The sequence below is a fragment of the Cordyceps militaris genome (genome assembly GCF_000225605.1).
Source record: "Cordyceps militaris CM01 unplaced genomic scaffold CCM_S00010, whole genome shotgun sequence".
NCBI lineage: Eukaryota > Fungi > Ascomycota > Sordariomycetes > Hypocreales > Cordycipitaceae > Cordyceps > Cordyceps militaris.
In genome coordinates, this window is record NW_006271978.1 from 27,118 (window position 1) to 46,620 (window position 19,503).

Consider the following 19,503-nt stretch of genomic DNA (forward strand, 5'->3'; position numbering starts at 1 on the left):
CATTGTATTGCGCCAATTTTTGTTCCCCACCACACCATAGTGTTACAAGTTTCGTAAATGCAATGGGCCCGTTCGGTTCCCGTCGTTCGGTGCCCGATGATTAAATGTTAATCAAAGAGATAGCTCGTCCGTGGTGGTCTAGCCCATGATCATGCCCTTCATACCGGACAGATCACCTTCCTTGGCAGCGATTTCAAAGTAGCCGTAGATGATCCTGTACAACTGTGAGCAACCGTTACGTTCATTGAGAGGGTCAAGAAACTTACGTGACAGCAAGAAGAGTACCGGTGCCGGAGCCGAGAGCACCCATGAGGTCGGAAGCAACAGAGAGGGCACCAATGCAAGCACCGCCGAAAGCGGCGGCGGTGGGGATGATGCGCTTGAGCTCCTTGTACATGCTCTGGTCACGGTGACCAGCCATGACAAGCCCCTGGTCCTTGAGCTGCTTGGCTACATCACGGGGGCTGGAGCCAGAAACCTCAATCCATGTCTTGGAGAAGAGAGCGCAGGCACCGAGCATGTAGATGATGTAGACAACGGTGTGGATGGGGTCGAGGAGAGCGTCCTTGAAGTTGAGAGGGGGCGACATGTAGTAGACGAGACCAGAGATAGCGTGGAGCTGAGCGGAGCCGTCGTTGGCATCCCAGACACCAAAGAGGCGGACGAGAAGGTTGTCAGAGAAGCGAGAGTAGAGCATCTGGCTGATGAGGAAGACATTGGAGGACAGAGCGGACTGCAGCATGATGGGCATGTTCGAGGTGTAGAAGAGGCGGACGGGGTAGGAACCGCGAGCACCACGCTGGCGGGAAGACTTGACGGGGATCTCGACACGGAAGCCCTGGAGGTAGATGACGGCAACAAAGACGAGGATGGTAGCGAGTAGGTTCATGATGTTGGGGAGGTTCTGGCGATAGAAAGCCTCCTGGAGAGCACGCTGCTTGTTGGGCCAGGTGAAGAGAAGGTGGAAAAGAGCGATGACGGCACCTTCGAACTCGGGGCCACGACCAGTGTTGATGGTGGTGGGGGAGAAGGCCTTCCACATGATGGACTCGCAAATGTTGGTGGCAATGAACAGGGAAATACCGCTGCCAAGGCCGTATCCCTTCTGGAGAAGCTCGTCGAGGAGAATGACAATCATGCCGGCAACAATGAGCTGGAGAATCAGGAGGAAGACGATACCAGCACCAAGATCACCGGGAGGACCGTAGAGACCAGAGAAGACGTAGACAGTGGCGGTACCGGCGGAGAGAATGAAGGCCAGAAGCTTCTGGGCGGTCTGGTAGAGTTCGCGGTCGGACTTGAGGTCGAGGTTGACGTCGATGATGTGGGTGCCGGCGAGGAGCTGGAAGACCATGCCCGAGGAGATGATGGGTGTGATACCCAACTCCATCAGAGTTCCTCTGTTACTGGCCAAGACCATACGCAGCCAGTAGAGGGGGTCCGAGTTGTCGGAAGAGACAATGCCGTAAAGGGGCATCTGGCTCATGACCAGGAAGATGAGAAGTGTCAGGGCTGTCCACATGATCTTCTGGTTGAAGGGAATCTTGGTCTCGGGCTGCTGAACCTCAGGGAGGAACGGCACGAAAGGCTTGACCAAGTCAAGGAAGCGGACTGCAGAGTAGTCACGGGTTAGCTTGAGCTGGTATGAAGTCAATTGATGCGCAGCGGCGTCTCGCGATGCGATTAAACGGCGCGCAGGGGAAAGCGAGCAGTAGCGCGACTAAACAACGACATCGCGACGCCAGGCGAGGGGCGGCGAGGGGGAGGCTGCAAACGTACGGGAACTCATGATGGCGGCAGTGAAAGATGAAAACAAGTAACAAGAGACTCAATTCATCCAAGGAAAGAAGGGAAGGAAAAGAAGGAGCTGGGATGCGCTCGAGAAAAGAAGGGTGCTGGCAGGATAGGAGGAGGCGGTCCTTGAGTCGGGGGCCAGCAATGTGGCTTCAAGCTCCCAAAATGCAGATGTGTCCAGAAAAAGAATGGGGGTGGTGCACGTGACCCTTAGGCTACGCTCGAACGCTATTGGGGGATTTTAGGGTACCGAGTGGTGGAAGCAGCTAGGAAAGACAGTGCTGGGACTATTATAACGACACAGAGATGACCTATTTCACCAGCCCATCTACTCTTTTAAAGCCAGAAAGCCTAAAAAAGCCATCATTCGATACTATCGGTTTTTTTAGACTGTTTTCTGCAGGCTTTTCTTTGCCTGATCCTCTAGTTCAGTAGTAATCCTAACTGCCTCCGCTTCCTTTTCTTCAGCAAGAGTCTGGAGGTAGCTACCTCCGGCTACGCGAGTGAGGCCTGTTTTGGGATAGGGCACTAGATAAGTAAGTCTGTTTTTTAATAGATACTTTTCCCCTATCACAACGCTGTCAGGCTACTATTATGTGTTAAAAAAACAAAAAAATTATAAGCTGTGTCAGATACGTTGATAGCGTTGTGACAGGGGAAAATTACATGTTGGACAGAACACGTGTTCAGTGCCCTGTCAAAAAGAAGGCCTCGCGCGCGCAAGTACCTAATTATGCAGCAGTTCACTCTGCCCACTTTTGATCCCCAGAGAACATTTCACTCCTTGAAGTGAACCAGAGGCATTGTAGAGCTTTTTGACTCGATCCGACTGACAATTGGCATCATGCTTCGGGTCTGGAGGCAATTGATATTCCCGCGGCCAGCAGCTCTGTTTTTTCGACCTGGTCACATCGCTCAGCGGAATATTTCCAGTATGGGAGACGAGCACTCAGCTTCGCCGCGCCCCTTGCCCCACGACGACCTTTCACAAGGAGCAAACTCAAAAGGCCCCCAAGGTTAATACCATCATTTACCCCAAAACTAGGCGCTTACTGACCCTGTGCTCCAGGCAACAGCCTTCATTCTTACACTGGCGGGAGATGGCTTCATCGGGACGCACTCCAGCGAAGCTCTCGTCATATTCAGTTCGACTTCTCGGCGCTCTGCGATAAGGCAATTCGCGCCTGTCCAGGAGCCACCAAGGTTGTCCAGCATGAAAAACGAGAAGGCGGCTTTAATAGAGTATTCATCTTAAAAATGAATACTGGCTCTTGTGTCGTGGCGAGGCTGCCAACCAGTATTGCTGGCCCACCAAGACTAACAACCAACTCAGAAGTCGCAACGATGACATACTGTAAGCCCGATTCGCAAGTCTCGACTTATATATTCGGCCACAATGCTCACAAGCCTGTGCTTTCATGCAGTACAAAACAAAGTCGAGCTCCCGATACCGAAGATTCTTGACTGGAATGACAATGCCCTGAATCCAGTGGGCGCAGAGTATATCATCCAGGAGCATGTCGCGGGCGTTCAGCTACCCGAAATATGGCCAACAATGGATATAAGACAACATATGTTGTGCACAAAGGCGCTTTCTCTAGCATTGAAGCAGATGGCATCCTTGAATTTCCCAGCCTACGGCAGTCTCTACTTCTCGGATGCGCCAATAGAGTCAAACTTGAAGATTCCCCTAGATCAGGGCTTTTGTATTGGACCAAATTGCAGCTCAGTTTTCTGGAACCGAGGTCCAGGTGAATCCGCACTCTACGGCGGCCCTAGCCCGAACTGCGGTCCCTGTAAGTCAGATATTCTACACTCTCTCGCCAACATAACTAACACGAGAGGGCAATACATAGGGAAAGATCTTACAAGTTACTATCAAGGCTTGATAGAGACCGGTTTCTCACGTCTACCAAAAGAATCCACTATCCACGAGACTCTCCCTCACCAAGGGTCAATCCAAGAGCACATGCGTCTAATAAAAGCCAGCCAGCAAGTGATGCAAATGTTGGCAGAAGATGCGCGTGTACAGGGCGCTTCTGCTGCGACTCTCCTTCATCCCGATTTTCATATGAGAAATGTTTTCGTGTCTGCTGATGATCCGACTGTTATTACCGGCCTTATTGACTGGCAATCGACAAGCGTTGAGCCTGCATTTATTTATGCTAACGAGACGCCTGACTTTGCTGCACCTCCCGAGGAGCCAGATGAGGAAGTGCCCAAGACCGAACACTCGGAACAACAGTCCCCTGCGATCCAGGAACAAGCGCGGAAAGATGCCCTGATCTGTTATCAGACATACGATGTGTTCATGAGGGGAGCCATTCTCAAGGTGCGCGATGCAAGACCACTTGACCCATCTCTGTTCCGAGTCTTTCAATACTCGCACACGTCGTGGAGGGACAGCGCTACAGCACTTCGCCAAGAATTGATCGAACTTACCGCGCTCTGGACAGAGCTGGGGCTGCCTGGCGCGTGTCCGTTTTCTGTGACTGACGAGGAGCTGAAGGAGCACATTCGAGACTATGAAGATTTTGAGACTGTGCAGAGACTTAAGTTATGGCTAAAATCTGCGATGAACACCAACTCGGACGGGTGGGTTTCAAACGAACAGTGGGATACTGCGATGGACGCCCATCGCGGTGTGTATGAACAGTGGATAGAGACGGCAAGAGAAAACGAGTCGGATAGCGACGGTATGACGGTGGCAAAGGCCGACAAGCTGTGGCCATTTGATGCTCGATGAGCAGTCGAAAGATGCAACTTATGCTTGTAGATTGTGTGGTTTTAAAAAGCTGCTATAATACACGTCAGGTATTGTAACTCTTTACAACTATACCCCCTGTCATTATTGCTCTAATTTTATCTCTTATTCAAAAATTACAATAGTCGAATTTAAGAATAGAATCAATAATTTACCTATATGTTACGAACGCACACAAAAATGCAGGCGATACAGGGCACCAACACGCCGGGTTTAGAAGCTTTCTTATAGCGCTAATCCCATTGACCCGCAGCGCTTCCGGGCATATCCAGGCCCCTGAGAGGACACCCTACCTCCTACGTCCCCTGCTGAGTAAACTTTTGGAGAAGCTCTGTGGGGTTGTGGGGAGACAACGACTTTACCAGTACAGCAATTTGGCGATGCATGTGGTCGCAGCAGCACCGCCCGGTAAGCAACTCAGCAAAATCGAATGCTAAATCGAATAAAGTTTATGTTCCGTCGACATGTCTCTACAATGACAATGGCAAATTCCACGGCTCCAAGGGAGCCGCTCGTCGTGATATTGGGGTCGACAGGGACAGGAAAATCTGAAGTACGCCAATGACGCATCAGTCCATCTCACCAAAAACCAGTACTGACAAGCTCGGTAATCAGTTGGCAGTGGAAATTGCAAGGCGGTTCCGCGGAGAGGTCATTAACTCGGATGCCATGCAGCTCTACCGCGGCCTGCCCATCATCACCAATAAAATCACAGCTGCCGAGCAGCGCGGCATCCCGCACCACCTACTGGACCGCATCCCTCTCAGCGACATGCCCTGGGATGTCACCGAGTTCAAAAAGCACGCTCTGCAGACGATTCGCGAGATCCGCAGCAGAGGGAACCTACCCATTCTCGTGGGCGGCACGCACTACTACGTCGAGCCGCTGCTCTTTACAGACGCCATCCTGGACGACGTGCAGCAGGACGAGACGAGGTCGTTTCCCATCCTCGAGGCCTCGACCGAAGACATGCTCACCGAGCTTCGCCGTGTCGACCCTGACATGGCGCAAAAGTGGCATCCCAAAGATCGCCGCAAAATTCAGCGGTCTCTGGAAATATTCCTGCACACAGGCAAAACGGCGTCAGCGCTGTACGCAGAGCAGCAGGACCGCAAAGCCGCCGCCGCCGCTGCTGATCGACAACAGTTGCCCTGGGAGAATCTCTTGCTTTGGGTGTATTCCGAACGCGACGTCCTCTGCGAGCGCCTAAACAAGCGGGTGGACAAGATGTTCACCAGCGGCCTGACCGAGGAAGTGCAGCAGCTGCGGCACTTTCAAACGGCGAGCGAAGAAAACGGCGCCGTCCTGGACACGACCAAGGGCATCTGGCAGTCCATCGGCTACAAGCAGCTGGCCCCGTTCGTCGCCGCCGCTTCCAGCGGTGCGCCGGCAGACACGGTGGCGAAGATGCAGCACGCCGGCCTCGAGGACATGAAGACGGCCACGCGGCGCTACGCCAACTACCAGACCAAATGGATCCGCGGGAAGCAGATGCCGCGGCTGACGCAGCGCGGCGACGACGCGCTCGCCAGCCTGTACGTGCTGGACAGCACCGACGCGGCGCGGTACCAGACGACGGTGGTGGCGCCGGCTGCCGCGCTCGTGGGCCAGTTTCTGCGCGGCGAGGCCAGGCCGCACCCGCGCGACCTGTCGGACCTGGCGCGGCGCGTGCTGGATGTGGCGGCGGAGCCGCCGGTGAAGCAGACGCCGATGCAGCAGACGTGCGAGGTGTGCCAGACGACGCTGGTGACGAGGGAGGCATGGGACCGGCATGCGAAGAGTACGGGGCATCGACGGGCCATGCGCAAGAAGAAGAGGCTGGCGCTGGTTCCGGTGGAAAGGCCGGAGAGAGTAGAGGAGGAGGAGGGGGATGACGATTCAGATCTGGGGATATCGTCGCTCCTGGAGCAGCGATGAGAAGTGCTGGTAAGCCAGGGCGACCAAGAGCAAGTAATAAAGCCATGACTTTATTCCAAGGCGAGTCAATAGCTCATACATAAACAAAAACGTAAAATGATTCTACAGGCATTACGTGCATCCTAAGAGGCCTACGAAAAGGATGTAGCTCGTTCATACCCCTTTGTGCTTTCTATCATCTTCTATTACACCCAGAAACTTTTGCAGGTTCAAGAGACCCTGTTCATCACCCGCCAACGTGCCCGACAACTCCTTGTCCACCCAGTGCTGGCTAAAGTTGCCGCCCAAGTCAATCAGCCAAATATTCTGCTCCCGGTCAACAATAATATTCGCCGGCTTGCAGTCGCCCCAAAATAAGTCGGCGTTATGCAAGTCCTCCATGGTGTCCTCAATCTGGTCCGCCCACTTTTGACGCTGGTCGAGCGACATCTTGGCCATGGGAATTTGTCTTAGTGTCGCTCCGTGGCGGGACGCAGCGACCCATTCCCGCACGAATCCAATGACGACGCCTGTCTCCGCGTGCGTCACGTAGCCGACAAGGTGCGGCGTCGCGATGCGGATGCCCAACTTCGCCTCGGCGTCGTGGATGCGCACCAGCATGTTCATTTCGCGCTGCGTCTCCTCGCTCTGCAGGCCGCGCTGCGGCGTCTTGCTCATCATCAGCTGGCCGTCGGCGAGGCGGACTTTGCACACGGGGCCGTCGCCGCTCGAGAACTCGTTGCACACCCGCAGGTCGGCAGCCGAGTACGTGGGGAAGCGCGGGTCTGGCGAGAAGGTCGGGTCGGGGCGCGGCAGCGTCACGGGCTTGGGGGCGCACACGGCCTGAGTGGCCGGGATCTCGAAGATTTTGACGGCGCCGTCGACGGTTTGCAGACGGAAATGGATCTCGGGGTGCCACACCAGGTCCTGCAGGCTCAGGCCCTTGGGGCGTTTCCGCGGCGGAGGCGCCTTTTGGTCAAAGAGGGCGCCGGCGAGACGGATAACGGCCTTGTTGACTGGCTGTTCAAAACGCTCGCACTTGTCCCAGCCATCTTCATAGTCTTCGTCATCAAAGGTGCGATTCCTCGCTTGCTCAAGGGCGAGGAAGGCGGTGCGTAGATATCGAATAAGTCTGTTTTCGTACGGTGCTGGGGCGGGTGTGGTGGCTGGCGGCGCGTCAGGAACCGGCGCCGCTACCAACGAGACGACAAGATAGGTGTAGTTGTACCGGAATGTGACGAGTGCATACTCGTGGGAGGGGCACTTGTTGTAGAGAAGCAAACATTTGTCTTGTTCGGCGCGCATTTTCAAGGTCCGGTGACGACCTCTTGGAATATGATCCTTTGGTGGTTGGTGGTCGGGGGCCGGCCATTGCGAAGTCGTCCCTTGTTGCTGGTATTTTAATGGCGGCCCAGGGCGTTGGGGTGGTCGGAGGTCGGTCGCAATCACGTCCGTGGTCCGTGGTCCGTGGTCCCTTACGCGTATTGAAGTTCAGGGAAGTTCAAGGAAGAGCTGAAGCGATTCATTTTCTTGCGTCGAGAAAAGTCGCACTTGCAAGGTGGTCAGTTGACCATTATTCACTTTCCTCTTGCAGGGCGTAGTTTTCGTTTCAGCCGTATAACGCGTATCGTGGCGGAGGCGGGCAAAGCCGGGAACACTGCTGCCATGTTGGGCACTTCGGACGGGTTGGCTGAAGCTACAGACGCAGCCTCGTCAGACGATGCCCTAATAAGCAGCGATGGCGATGTACATGGTTACGGCTACCCGTTCCGAGTATTGTGGTGGTGTGGGTGAAGTACAGGGGTGCGGTATCTGTTGGCACCGGACGGTTGGGTAAACACACGTGGGAGCCATTCGACCGGCGGGCAAGGGGGTTCTTTTTGAAATTGCAGGGAGGTATTGCGACGTCTTGATGGGAGCTTGACGGCGGTGATGGCAGTGGCTGGCCGTATACATGCGTTTGGTTGCGACAGTGATGTTTGCCTGTGGATAGACGAGGTGAGCTACGAATACGGAGTACAGTAGGGCTAAATAGATCAACGGGTGGAGGGAGTTTGGGCCGCGGAGGTGACGGAGTTCAACCGGATTTGTCCATCTGCCCCCGATGCTGTTCGGTGTGGCAGGCAAGAACTTCTGAGCCATAAAAAAAAAACCCGCCAAACCCCCGGAGCTCCCCCTAATTTTTAGTAACTTCATCGTCTGTCAGCGGCGGTTTATTTTAAGCGGCTCCGCTGCCACCGCAAGTCCGCTAACCCGCCTGAGAATGGAGCGTCGCCCGCTAAAACGTCCTGCTAAGCTTTAACCGTGTCGTCAGCCATCCCGTCCACGCACGTCACTCAAACCTGGCTGCTGTATTCTTTCCGCCATTGACTCCAAATCATTCTTTTAGCCCTTTTATTACCTACCTACCTACCTCTTATTGTAGCCTCAATAGAGACCCGCAACTGGTTTGTTGTTCTCTGCCTTGCACAATACATACAAGTCCCCTCTTGGCGACTGCCTGCAACGCCCACCCCGACGGCGAAGCCCCGCCAAGCCACCACTGCTTTGCTCATCCTTCCAACATCCAACCAAGCATCACCGCGGTACCATTGTCGCTGCCTGCAAGGCTTCAAAATTACTTCTCTGCTCCGCCCCGCCCCCCCTCGCTTCAAATCTCCGCGACTCCTTGTTCTATCCGATCTGGCGGGAATGCGGCCTCGCTAGGCAACTGCATTTCCAAAAACAACCATCGCTACATTTGCGCGCGTGGCCCGTCCTCCCCCACGCACCCCTCCATCTTGCGCCGGCCTTAAGACGACTGGCCAGCCGCTTCGCTGGCTTTGATTCTGCCTCAACGTCACCTGAGGCACTTTCGCGCTTCCTCTCCCATCGCCGCGGTGCCGCAATCTCCGTTGGTCGTCCGTCATGTCCGCCATACCACCGCCGTCATTGGCGCCACACCTTCACAAGAACCCCCGAGTACTCGCCTGCGTGCTCTGCCAGCATCGCAAGATCAAGTGCGATCGCAATACCCCGTGCTCCAATTGCCTCAAGGTTGGCATTACCTCTGCCCACCGACATTTCGATGCCTGGCCACTCTCCTCATGATCAAGAGCTAACTGTTGCGACTGTAGGCCGGCGTCACATGCACGCCCAGCACGCCCGCCCCCGCCCGCAAACGTCGCCGCCCCAACCAAGACCTCCAGGAGCGTCTTGCCAGATGCGAGGAACTTCTGAAGCATTATGCGACCGGCGGGTCTCCTCCCAATACCTCTTCCAATCCTCCTTCCCTCTCCACGCCCTCAAGCGCCGCTAGCACCACCAAGAAGGAGGTAATAGACACTCCCAGCAGCATAAGCACCGAATCGCAGACGACCATTCAACCTCGCTACAAAATCATCCAAGAAGATGGTGTCACAAGATTCATGGATAGTCGAATATGGGGAACCGTCGTCGAAGAGGTCAGTTGATGCCACTAGCTCTACCTAACCTCCCTGCTAACAGCCCACAGCTTCAAGCCATGCGTAGTCTCGTCGAGGCCGAGGAGCCCGAGGATTCCAGCATCCTGAGCCCTGAAGAGCTCACACCCGATAACAACACCGACTTGATCCTCTCCCTCGACTTTACAAACACCACTACCGAGGACCTCCTCCCAGATCCCATCCATGTCTTTCGACTCTGGCAGGTTTATATCGACAAGGTCAACCCCCTCAGCAAAACGATACATCTTCCCACAGTGCAGCCATACGTCGTTGAAATTACCACCAACACCTCCAACGTTCCCTTGGACTACCAGGCCCTGATCTTCAGCATCATGTCCATGGCAACCCTCTCGCTCGAAGAGTCCGAGGTTATCCAGATGCTCGGCATTCCCAGAGAAAAGGCTTTGCAAACCTTTAACGCCGGCGCAAAGGCCGCTCTTATCCGCTTCAATTATCTGAAGAATTACAACATGACCAGTCTGCAGGCACTCATGATCTACCTCTTCTCTCTCGAAAGCCGAATCGACACACACTCCGCCTGGGTCATGAGCGCGACTGCTGTTCGCCTCGCCCAAAAAATGGGTTACCATCACGATGGTGAAAAGCTCGGTATGACGCCCTACGAAACCGAGATGCGGCGCAGAATTTGGTGGCAGCTGTACATGCATGACTTCAAGCTCGGCATGTTTTCCGGCCTAAGCCAGCAATCCAGCTTTAACATGAAATGGGATACCAAAGTCCCGAGCAATCTCAACGATGCCGACTTGTTTCCTGGCTCTACCGAGCCTGTACGCCCCAGAGAGGGCCCCACCGAAATGATTTTCGTCATGATCATGTGTCAGGTATTCGATTTTAAACGAATGAGTACCACGGTAGACGAAGAGGCAGAACTCGAGGCTGCTATTCTTGGTCAGAGCGACGAGAGTGAATACGACATCGCCAAGCATCAAGCCATGTTCAACAAATACCGCGCTCGGTCTCGCATCATCGAGGAGAAGCTTATCGAGACAGAGGAAAAGTACTGCGACCCTTCGGCTGGCAATGCCCACATTGCTGCTAGGGCTTTCCGGCCCCTCATGTTCAAAAACATGGAGGAGATCCTAGTCCCCATGAAAGATCAGCCCGAATGGGGCACTGAAATATTTGGACCCAAAGACAACTTGTTCAAGGTCATGGTCCTGGGCTCTGAGCATCGGCTCTCCCTTTACCAAGGCATGAACGAAGCTGGGTTCATATGGTTTATGAGAATCACATTCTCTATTGACTTTTTCTCGTTTCTTACTTCGCAGCTTTGCACACATACCCGCGGCACCTTGGCCGATCGAGGCTGGAACGCGGTCGAATGCACATATCAATATCACCCCGAGCTGTTTGACCTGTCACAAAAGACGCGCGTCGCGCAAACTCAGCTGGCTCTCAAGGCTTGGAAGGCTCGCGAAGCCTCGTATTTGCAGGCCGGCTGGCCGCTCGAGACGCCGCGCTTTATACAGCGCCTCCGTGAGCTTCTTCCATCTAGCGACTGCCGGTCCTCGACGGCGAACTCAACGACGGCGACGCCCGCCATGCCCATGATGGGCCTTGAGATGAGTCAGCAGCCCATACAGACAGGTATGGAAACGGATCCATTTGCGGGTAGCTTCCTAGACATGCCACCCATGAGTTGGGACATGTTTGGTGACTTGATTCCCGCCACCTCGGACCAGATCCCGGCCGCCCTTTACGGCAACTATGGCCTTGGAAATCTAAATATGAACAATCTCAACGGCATGGGTCGCAGGTAGGATGGAAGAGAGGCATTGCGAAAAATTTCAACGGGATATGAAAGGGATATGTATACACATATGGCGCAATCTTCCGGCGAGGAAATTTCGGCGTTGGGCAATATTCTCCTCCACGTTGCACTGTCTGGGCGAGGACAATGACGATACCAGGGCTTACAACGGAAGCCACTAGATGCGCCCGTGCTCTTGATAGTTTCTAGCGTTTTATTGGAGTTTCCTGGATGCATTCTTCCCCCTTGTATCATAATAACCACCACTTCACGATAATTTCTCCACGCTCTTGCAATATATCTAGTCGTGTTACTGAGACGAGCCGAGTACATGAAATGCATATAAGCGGTCCATTGAAGAGCCGGCGAACCACAGTAGTACGTCAGAGCGACGTGCTCAAAGGATTTTGAAATGATGTAGTTTTTGCTTGATTGACTAACCGGGTCACGCAGCAACACACACACACACATCTCTCTCTCTTAGAGACGGCTGCCTTGAAGGATTGAGGCAGCCTTAATTCGCTTGAAAAACGCATTTCCGCTGTTGAAATGGCGCCGAATACCGAACACATACACACGCTCTCTGTCTCGAAGATGGCTTCGTGGCCGACTGAGGAAAAGCGGGGTACAAGGGGAGTACTTACAGTTTGGTATACGATGACGCCATCTTATAGGTACCGTACTAAACTAACCTATTTTTAAATAGGCCGAAAAAGGAAACAAGACCGCAGGCCTAGCCACCGAGGCCGCTGATTGGTTGATAGGTGATTTTGGACCCACTGTTGCACCTTTACACTTCATGATACGTACATTGGTTATGGGTGTTGCTATTACTATTTATCATCGTGGAATCCCTGAAAAGGGCAGATGACGCCTGCGGGGACCTATCTAAACTTGTATTCTACAATTTATCCTGATTATGACCCATTCAACAGGTCTCGTGGGGCTTTCGCTGGCTCGTCATGGGGTTGGAATAAGACCCTACTACCTGGTATGATACGTACATATTGACTAATAGAAACTTAATGTCGCGGTAACAGTGTTAAACTGCTGTTTTATCTTTTTCTGTCCGGCCGCCTATTGCTCTCGGATGATGACCCTTACATCAAAGTTCCTCCGGCGTATGCGACGCCATGTCCCAAGACCAGGCCGGCTGCTGCTCCGGTTCCCGACGGCGCACCCCACTGCCTCGCCCGCGGGCTTATCTGATGGCGAACCAGGCCTGGAATAGGGCTTCTCAGGCCCTAGATGCGACGTGGCCATGAGCCTGTGACGTAATTCGACACTTTGAAATAGGTTGGCTAGTCAAACTGTAGCCGAGGTCTGGTCTGGAAACTATAAAGGGCGGACAGCGCAATGCCAGACACTATTTAGAAGATCCTTGGTATCTGCACTTCATTCGAAATCCTGCTGAACCCGACCTGCTGAACCCGACCAACACGCATCTAGCTCTCTACTCACCACGCATCTAGCTCGACTCACCACACATCTAGCTCGACTCACCACACATCTAGCTCGACTCACCACACATCTAGCTCGACTCACCACACATTCGTCGCCATGTCAACAACACACACCAACCCCCAGGACTCGTTGAAGTCGACCTGGCTCCAAGGCGACAAGAGCAAGTGGCGCTGGCAGCACAAGCTGCTCGCCTCGCGTCTCGACCCGACACTCGAGATGGACGTGCCGGTACACGCCAAGACTGCGCCGATACCGTACCTCGTCGGCTGGCCGCCGCACGCCTTTGTGCTGCTCACCGCGCTCGGCGCCATGGGCGCGCACCAGCTCATCCTCTACGCCACCGGGTGGCGCGCACTGCCCGGCTCGCTCGTCTTTGGCCTGTACTCGACGGCCGCGCTTCACATGCTCGGGCGGCTGACGACGGCGCTGCGGCGCCTGGGCAAGCGCCACGGATACCTCGACGGCGCGCACCCGCGGGCCCCCGTGCCCGACGCCGCCGTCAACGGCATCATCCTGTCGCTCGTCAAGCTGATGCTCGGGCGGCCCGGGCTGACGGTGCTGCTGGCGTACCGGCCCTCGACGGCGCCGGTGGACGTCATGGCCCGGCCGGTGTGGTGGGCGTGGCTTTTCGCGCACGTCGGGGCGTACACGCTCACGCTCGACTTCTTCTTCTACTGGTACCACCGCGCGATGCACGACGTGCCCGCGCTGTGGGCGGCGCACCGCACGCACCACATCATCAAGCACCCGACGTCGATGCTGGCGGCCTACGCCGACCACGTGCAGGAGATGGGCGACTTGGTGGTCATGCCGCTGCTGACGTACGCGGCGATGCGCGTCGCGTTTGGGGACCGCTTCGACTTTTACCACTGGTGGGTGTGCCAGACGTACGTCATGTTCACCGAGCCGTTTGGCCACTCGGGCCTGCGTGTGCTCGGGTCGCCGCCGTCCACGTTTGGCTGGCTCTGGGACCGGCTCGGCGTGTCCATTGTGATTGAGGACCACGACATCCACCACCGCCGCGGCAGCAAGAAGAGCTTCAACTACGGCAAGCAGACGCTCGTATGGGACCACATTTTTGGCACCGTGCTCCGCCGCGAGGAGTCACAGAATGTCGACTGGTCAAACAAGGTGTACTTTCCGATGTCTTAGGCGCTGAAGACGGGGGAGTCATGCGTGAGAATTGCTGATTTGGCGGCCTCAAGTATATGAAGAGTAAGCCAGAAGCATTGGAGTTGCTGACGGCTCACCGAGAGGCCCAAGATGCGAATCTCGATGGAGTGGCAGCGAAGTGAACAAGTGCTGCTTGCTCTCTGGGGAAGTAGGTTATCGATTACGAGACTGAATTCAAGCCTATCGACCAATTACAGTACTCACGTCCGTCGCGGTTATTTTGTTCACCTATTGGCGGCGATTCGTCACCCTCCGTCCAAGTCGCGCGCCGCAGGGTGTTGAAACCACGCCATAGCAGCCCATCAGTGCGAACGTTTTCATACTGGACGGCCGAACGACGAGTTGAAAGCATAGTCAGACATACAAGGAACTCGTCCATTTGAAACGCCGCGATCGTACCCGACAAATGCGGATCGGCCGTTGGAAAGACTTTCGATACAAACGTGGTTGAGGGCTACTTTTTCATGCCATTTCCCGTTGTAGTGGAATGGAATGGCAGGCGCAGTATAAACATTGACAGGCAGAGGGATGCCTTGTTCAAATAACAAGTGCTTTTTTCTCCAATATTGAGAAATAATTTGGGCGTGTTATGCAAGCTGTCGACTCTTCCAAGTGCAAATAGTACCAGTAACGGTAAGCTGGTGATGGTCTGTAAACAGCCAACCGTTTCGCGTTTGTGCACAGCCTCAATGGCGGCGGCTCATTTTGGCGTTGGTGGTGCCAAGCAGCCAAGCAACGATCCGGACCACAGGGAATAGCGGCCAAGCAACTTGGCACGATGCCGGGAGGAAGATCTGGAGAGGACAGTTGAAGGTTTACTTGGCGACAAGTATCATTCGCCTGTTTGGAAGATTGCCAACGTCAACAAGTCGCGGGGAACAATACCGAGGCGGTGCCTTGATTTCACGGAGTCAAATAGGTGGAGCCTGTTGGAATGAATGATGAGGCTCACCAAGGGAACTAGTTATCCGTATCCGTGCATCCATGTAACCGGACCAACCATGTGCGCGCGTCCTAATAAACACTGGCTAATTTGTACACACTTTCATTGTTCCTCACAAACTTTTGACAAACCCCTGTCCTCCAAGCCGCTTGATGGTGCCCCTGACCACTCCATCCGCCAACCAGCATCTGAATCAAGTGGTTCAGTTAGTTACCGCTCGTTAGCACTCTACCGTCTACGGGCGCTACGACCCCCCGTTCTCGTCCGTTCCACGTCTGCAGCTCGCACAATCAACCATCTCGTCCAGTCTTTATCCTCAAACACCAAAATCTGTTGCGCGGCCGCTTTCCCTCGTTATCCGATCCAGCATCACGACCCGGCGTCGCTGATTACTCTTACTCGCTGTGAGGAGCCTCCTCACGCACCCTTCCCTCGTTAGCACGGCCCGTCTTTTCAACTTCCCCTTGTCGAATTACCGCGTCACTCTCACAAGGCAAACGCAATTCCCAACCGAGTCCTTTCTTTGATCGACTGAACAGCCGCCTGTCGCACCGCTCGCTACCGTATTACAACACCTTTGTCGCCCTCCGGTTCGCCCACTCTCGTTCTTGGCTGAGTCTGCGCTTCATGATCATAGCCGCCCAGGACCTTGCGCAGATATGAAAACGTTCACCAGCGTGGCGGCGACTGCGGCGCTGCTGTCGCTCGCCAGCGCCCAAAATACATACTCCATCGACAGCGACGGTATGCCTTGCCCAATCCACACGCACTACTGCTTCTAACACACCCAGATGCCATCAAGAAGTCTGCCTCGCAGATGGCCGAGGATCTGCTCAAGCACTATCACGGAGACGAACCCGGCCAGGTGCCCGGTATTCTCCCCGGCCCGCCTCCGGCTGGACCGTACTACTGGTGGATTGGAGGTGCCATGTGGGGGACGCTCATCGATTACTGGCACGTAACGGGCGACACGACGTACAACGACCGGACCATGCAAGCGATGCAATTCCAGGTGGGCGAAAACAAGGCATACATGCCCAACAACTACACGGCTTCGCTGGGAAACGACGACCAGGGCTTCTGGGGCATGTCGGCCATGCTGGCGGCCGAGGTCAAGTTCCCCGATCCGCCTTCGGACAAGCCGTCGTGGCTCGGTCTCGCCCAGGCCGTCTGGAACACGCAGGCCAGCCCGTCGCGCCACGACACGGACTGCAACGGCGGTCTCCGATGGCAGATTCCCTTTGCCAACAACGGCTACGACTATAAAAACGCCATTGCCAACGGCATCTTCTTCAACATGGGCGCCCGCCTGGCTCGGTATACCGGAAACACGACATATTCGGACTGGGCGGAAAAGACGTTTGACTGGGTGACGGGCGTGGGCTACATTGATGCCGAAACGCACGCCATCTATGACGGTGGCCATGTCGAGCACAACTGCACCGATATCAACAAGGTTGAGTTTTCGTACAACAATGCCGTCTACCTGCAGGGCTGCGCCTTCATGTACAACCACACCGAGGGCGCGCAAAAGTGGAAGACGTGCGTGGATGGGCTGCTGAAGCACGGGCTGGAGCACTTTTTCCCGGAAAACGATATTGCGTACGAGCCTGCGTGCGAGGGTGTCAAGACGTGCACGACGGACATGTTGTCGTTCAAGGGCTATATGCACCGGTGGTACGCGGCGTCGGCGCAGATGGCGCCGTACATTGCCGACAAGGTGATGCCGGTGCTGAGAAAGTCGGCGGCGGCGTGCATCAAGCAGTGCTCGGGAGGCGACGGTGGCAGACAGTGCGGCTTCTACTGGCAGTCGGGTGCGTGGCAGGCGCCGGATCCGCCCAACTCGGGGGCGGCGCAGCAGATGGACGCGGTGGCGGCCATGGTCTCGCTGCTGTATCCCAACGCGAAGCCGGCGGTGACGGCGGACACGGGTGGCACGTCCAAGAGCGACCCGAGCGCGGGCGTGGGCCAGGCCAATGCCTATCACAAGGATCCAAGGCCGATTACGACGGCGGATCGTGCGGGCGCTGGCATCATCACATTTGTGCTGCTGAGCGCGGCGCTGGGCATGTTTGGGTGGATGAGCGTGGGCAAATAGCGTTTCTTTTCTGGACTGGAGCAAATCTGGCTCTTGACATTTCTTTTTCTTTTTCTTTTCTCTTCAGCTTTGTGTGTCCTTTTTACTCTCTTTGTCTTTCTTTATTCTTGCCTTTTGTCAGTAGATTTGGCGTTGGGTCAGGTTGGAAAGCATCAAGTAGCAGTTTCTCTAGATGATGAAATCGCGAGTGTATTTACATGAATATGCCAGCTGTAGACGGCGAAAGGGGCCTTTGTGATGTAGATTCGGCTGGACCAAAATCCATGTCGTTTTTGCTCGGTGGCATCATGGCCAATGAGCAGAAGCTAAGAGTGAGGGCATCGTGGGTCGTTCGTTGGCATCTCAGGCGGGTCGAGATGATTCAGCTATGAGAGCAAATGAGGCTTTCTCGGTGGCTGGCCATTTTCAGCCATCTTTTCTGTTCATTGTTATTGTCCTCCAATGAAACGGCTTGTCGTGCCGCTCGAGGAGGTCATCTGGCCATGGAAGCTGTGCGGGGGAAGGTGGAACACGGTGGGTTGTTTGTGGCTGCCTTGCGCTTCCCCGCGTTTTCTTTATTTTTGCATGTCGTGAAAATTTTACAGGGGCGGGTGATGGATGAGTGGGTTTTACATAATAGTAAAAGGGCGAACCTTGCGCCGTAGGTGGCAACGACGGAATGTACGGAATTGGGCACTGTCATCCATTGAGCCTGTAACTATTTCTAAACAGTCGGAATTTCAGTATTGACTATTGTGTTTTTACAGCGTGCGTAAGCAATTGGGTAATCTGCTGACCAAAGGAGCCATCCCTTGAGCTGGGACAAAAAGAACACAGTCACGCAGGTTCCAGTGACCTTGTAGCCCCTCCCTTTTCCAACTAATTCTCCTGGCGAGAAACCCCCCGCGCGTGACGCCGCCAAGAAGGCGTTGGCATTTCGTAATTGCTTTTGTCGCTTCGCTCCATGTAAATAACATGACCGACTAGAAATGCCGGCGAAGGGGGGGTTCGTTCTAGAATGCGGTACCTAACCCGTCGGTCCGTCCATGTGCACCGCATGGACGACCATGACTGGCAAGGCTTGGTTGCTTGGACGTGGTAAAACCCGTAAAACAACCCCCCCACCGACCAGATGACCTGGAAACGGGCAACGTGGGATGAGGAGATGGATGAAAAACGTAACAAGGCCAAGACATGATGCAAGGTACCTGTGGGTCAGGTTACTGGGTGTCGTGGGAATTCCATTCGGCCAAATCAGTCCTAGTGTCGATGCCGCTTTCACTCGGGCTGAGCTCAAGAGCTATGTAGCCCATTTCGCCTCGCAACATATTCAACCGCGCGTATCACAAGTCTGTGGCTTTGTTGGCCTAGAATGCTATGCTTTAAGTATCAAATCTTTGATACCTACTGATCGTCAAGTTGTCTTTGTCCGATATTCAACACGACCTGCGAGCTTTGGATTCGCTGTGTGATGTATTTCCTTGCGAATCATTCACACTCCGCCGCCGTTTGATGCGTCTTGGATGCCCTTGTATAACTAAAAGAATAACGTGCAGAACGGGTAGCTAAATTAAATAGCCCATAGCTGGATTCCCGAAGACTGTTAGCTGCAGCGCATAACTCAGGCACAGCACAGCTCAGGCTTAAAGCAGCGTGGCTCAGGCCCAGTGGACCGAACTAAAAGGTACTTGTTAGTGTACGTCGAGGGGAAACAGATTTTTTTTTTCAGCAGGTCATCAGACCTTTTTTCTTGGCTCGGCAGGCTCCGCCACCGTGACACACCAAAACAGCTACTAACGGGGCCGCCCACGACCCCACGGCCTGACCAAGTACGCTTCTTAAACGACGACGATTTCCTCTTTGCTGGCCTGCTTCCGTGCCTTTTTGCTTCTTCTACAAACTCTACAAGAGACAAACTACACTACCTGGCTACCATATCCAAACACAATTCGGCTCTGTAATCCGATTACACAACCCACAACCTCGACAAACACCACAACCTTGCCACTTACACACATCTCACGATGCCCTCATACGTCCTCACCGGCCGCGGCGGCGCTGGCAACGCCCACCGCTTCTCCCCCTCGTCGTCCCCTCCCACCACCGCCAGCAAGCCCGCCGTCGCCCCCTCGGCTAGCAGCAGCACGCCGCGCATCG

At 54.7% G+C, this 19,503-nt stretch overlaps 6 protein-coding genes across 6 annotated transcripts in view; 3 read left to right on the forward strand and 3 right to left on the reverse strand.

Annotated features, from left to right (window-relative positions):
* Window positions 1-138: 138 nt before the first annotated feature.
* Window positions 139-1,789, reverse strand: CCM_09589 (protein transport protein SEC61 alpha subunit; the record flags this gene model as incomplete). The annotated part of the gene is made up of 3 exons (XM_006674722.1): window positions 139-214; window positions 267-1,611; window positions 1,780-1,789. 3 exons carry the CDS (start codon window positions 1,787-1,789, stop codon window positions 139-141), a joined length of 1,431 nt encoding a protein of 476 aa, XP_006674785.1.
* A 4,839-nt stretch (window positions 1,790-6,628) lies between these two features.
* On the reverse strand, window positions 6,629-7,759 carry CCM_09590 (Protein kinase-like domain; the record flags this gene model as incomplete). Its single annotated transcript, XM_006674723.1, has 1 exon — window positions 6,629-7,759. One exon carries the CDS (start codon window positions 7,757-7,759, stop codon window positions 6,629-6,631), a length of 1,131 nt encoding a protein of 376 aa, XP_006674786.1.
* A 1,602-nt stretch (window positions 7,760-9,361) lies between these two features.
* Window positions 9,362-12,560, forward strand: CCM_09591 (fungal specific transcription factor domain protein; the record flags this gene model as incomplete). The annotated part of the gene is made up of 5 exons (XM_006674724.1): window positions 9,362-9,453; window positions 9,594-9,897; window positions 9,948-11,695; window positions 11,995-12,067; window positions 12,396-12,560. The coding sequence occupies 5 exons, from the start codon at window positions 9,362-9,364 to the stop codon at window positions 12,558-12,560; spliced, it is 2,382 nt and encodes a 793-aa protein (XP_006674787.1).
* Window positions 12,561-13,249: 689 nt separating this feature from the next.
* Window positions 13,250-14,305, forward strand: CCM_09592 (Fatty acid hydroxylase; the record flags this gene model as incomplete). Its single annotated transcript, XM_006674725.1, has 1 exon — window positions 13,250-14,305. The coding sequence occupies one exon, from the start codon at window positions 13,250-13,252 to the stop codon at window positions 14,303-14,305; it is 1,056 nt and encodes a 351-aa protein (XP_006674788.1).
* A 1,022-nt stretch (window positions 14,306-15,327) lies between these two features.
* On the forward strand, window positions 15,328-17,367 carry CCM_09593 (cell wall glycosyl hydrolase Dfg5, putative; the record flags this gene model as incomplete). The annotated part of the gene is made up of 3 exons (XM_006674726.1): window positions 15,328-15,488; window positions 15,946-16,013; window positions 16,061-17,367. The coding sequence occupies 3 exons, from the start codon at window positions 15,328-15,330 to the stop codon at window positions 17,365-17,367; spliced, it is 1,536 nt and encodes a 511-aa protein (XP_006674789.1).
* Window positions 17,368-18,838: 1,471 nt separating this feature from the next.
* CCM_09594 (uncharacterized protein) overlaps window positions 18,839-19,503 on the reverse strand; it is a gene marked incomplete at both ends in the record, with an annotated part of 1,154 nt that continues 489 nt past the window's right edge. The window contains 3 exons of the mRNA XM_006674727.1: window positions 18,839-18,883; window positions 19,145-19,262; window positions 19,359-19,474. Coding sequence (XP_006674790.1) covers window positions 18,839-18,883; window positions 19,145-19,262; window positions 19,359-19,474 — 279 coding nt within the window. The remainder of the gene's footprint in view (window positions 18,884-19,144; window positions 19,263-19,358; window positions 19,475-19,503) is intronic.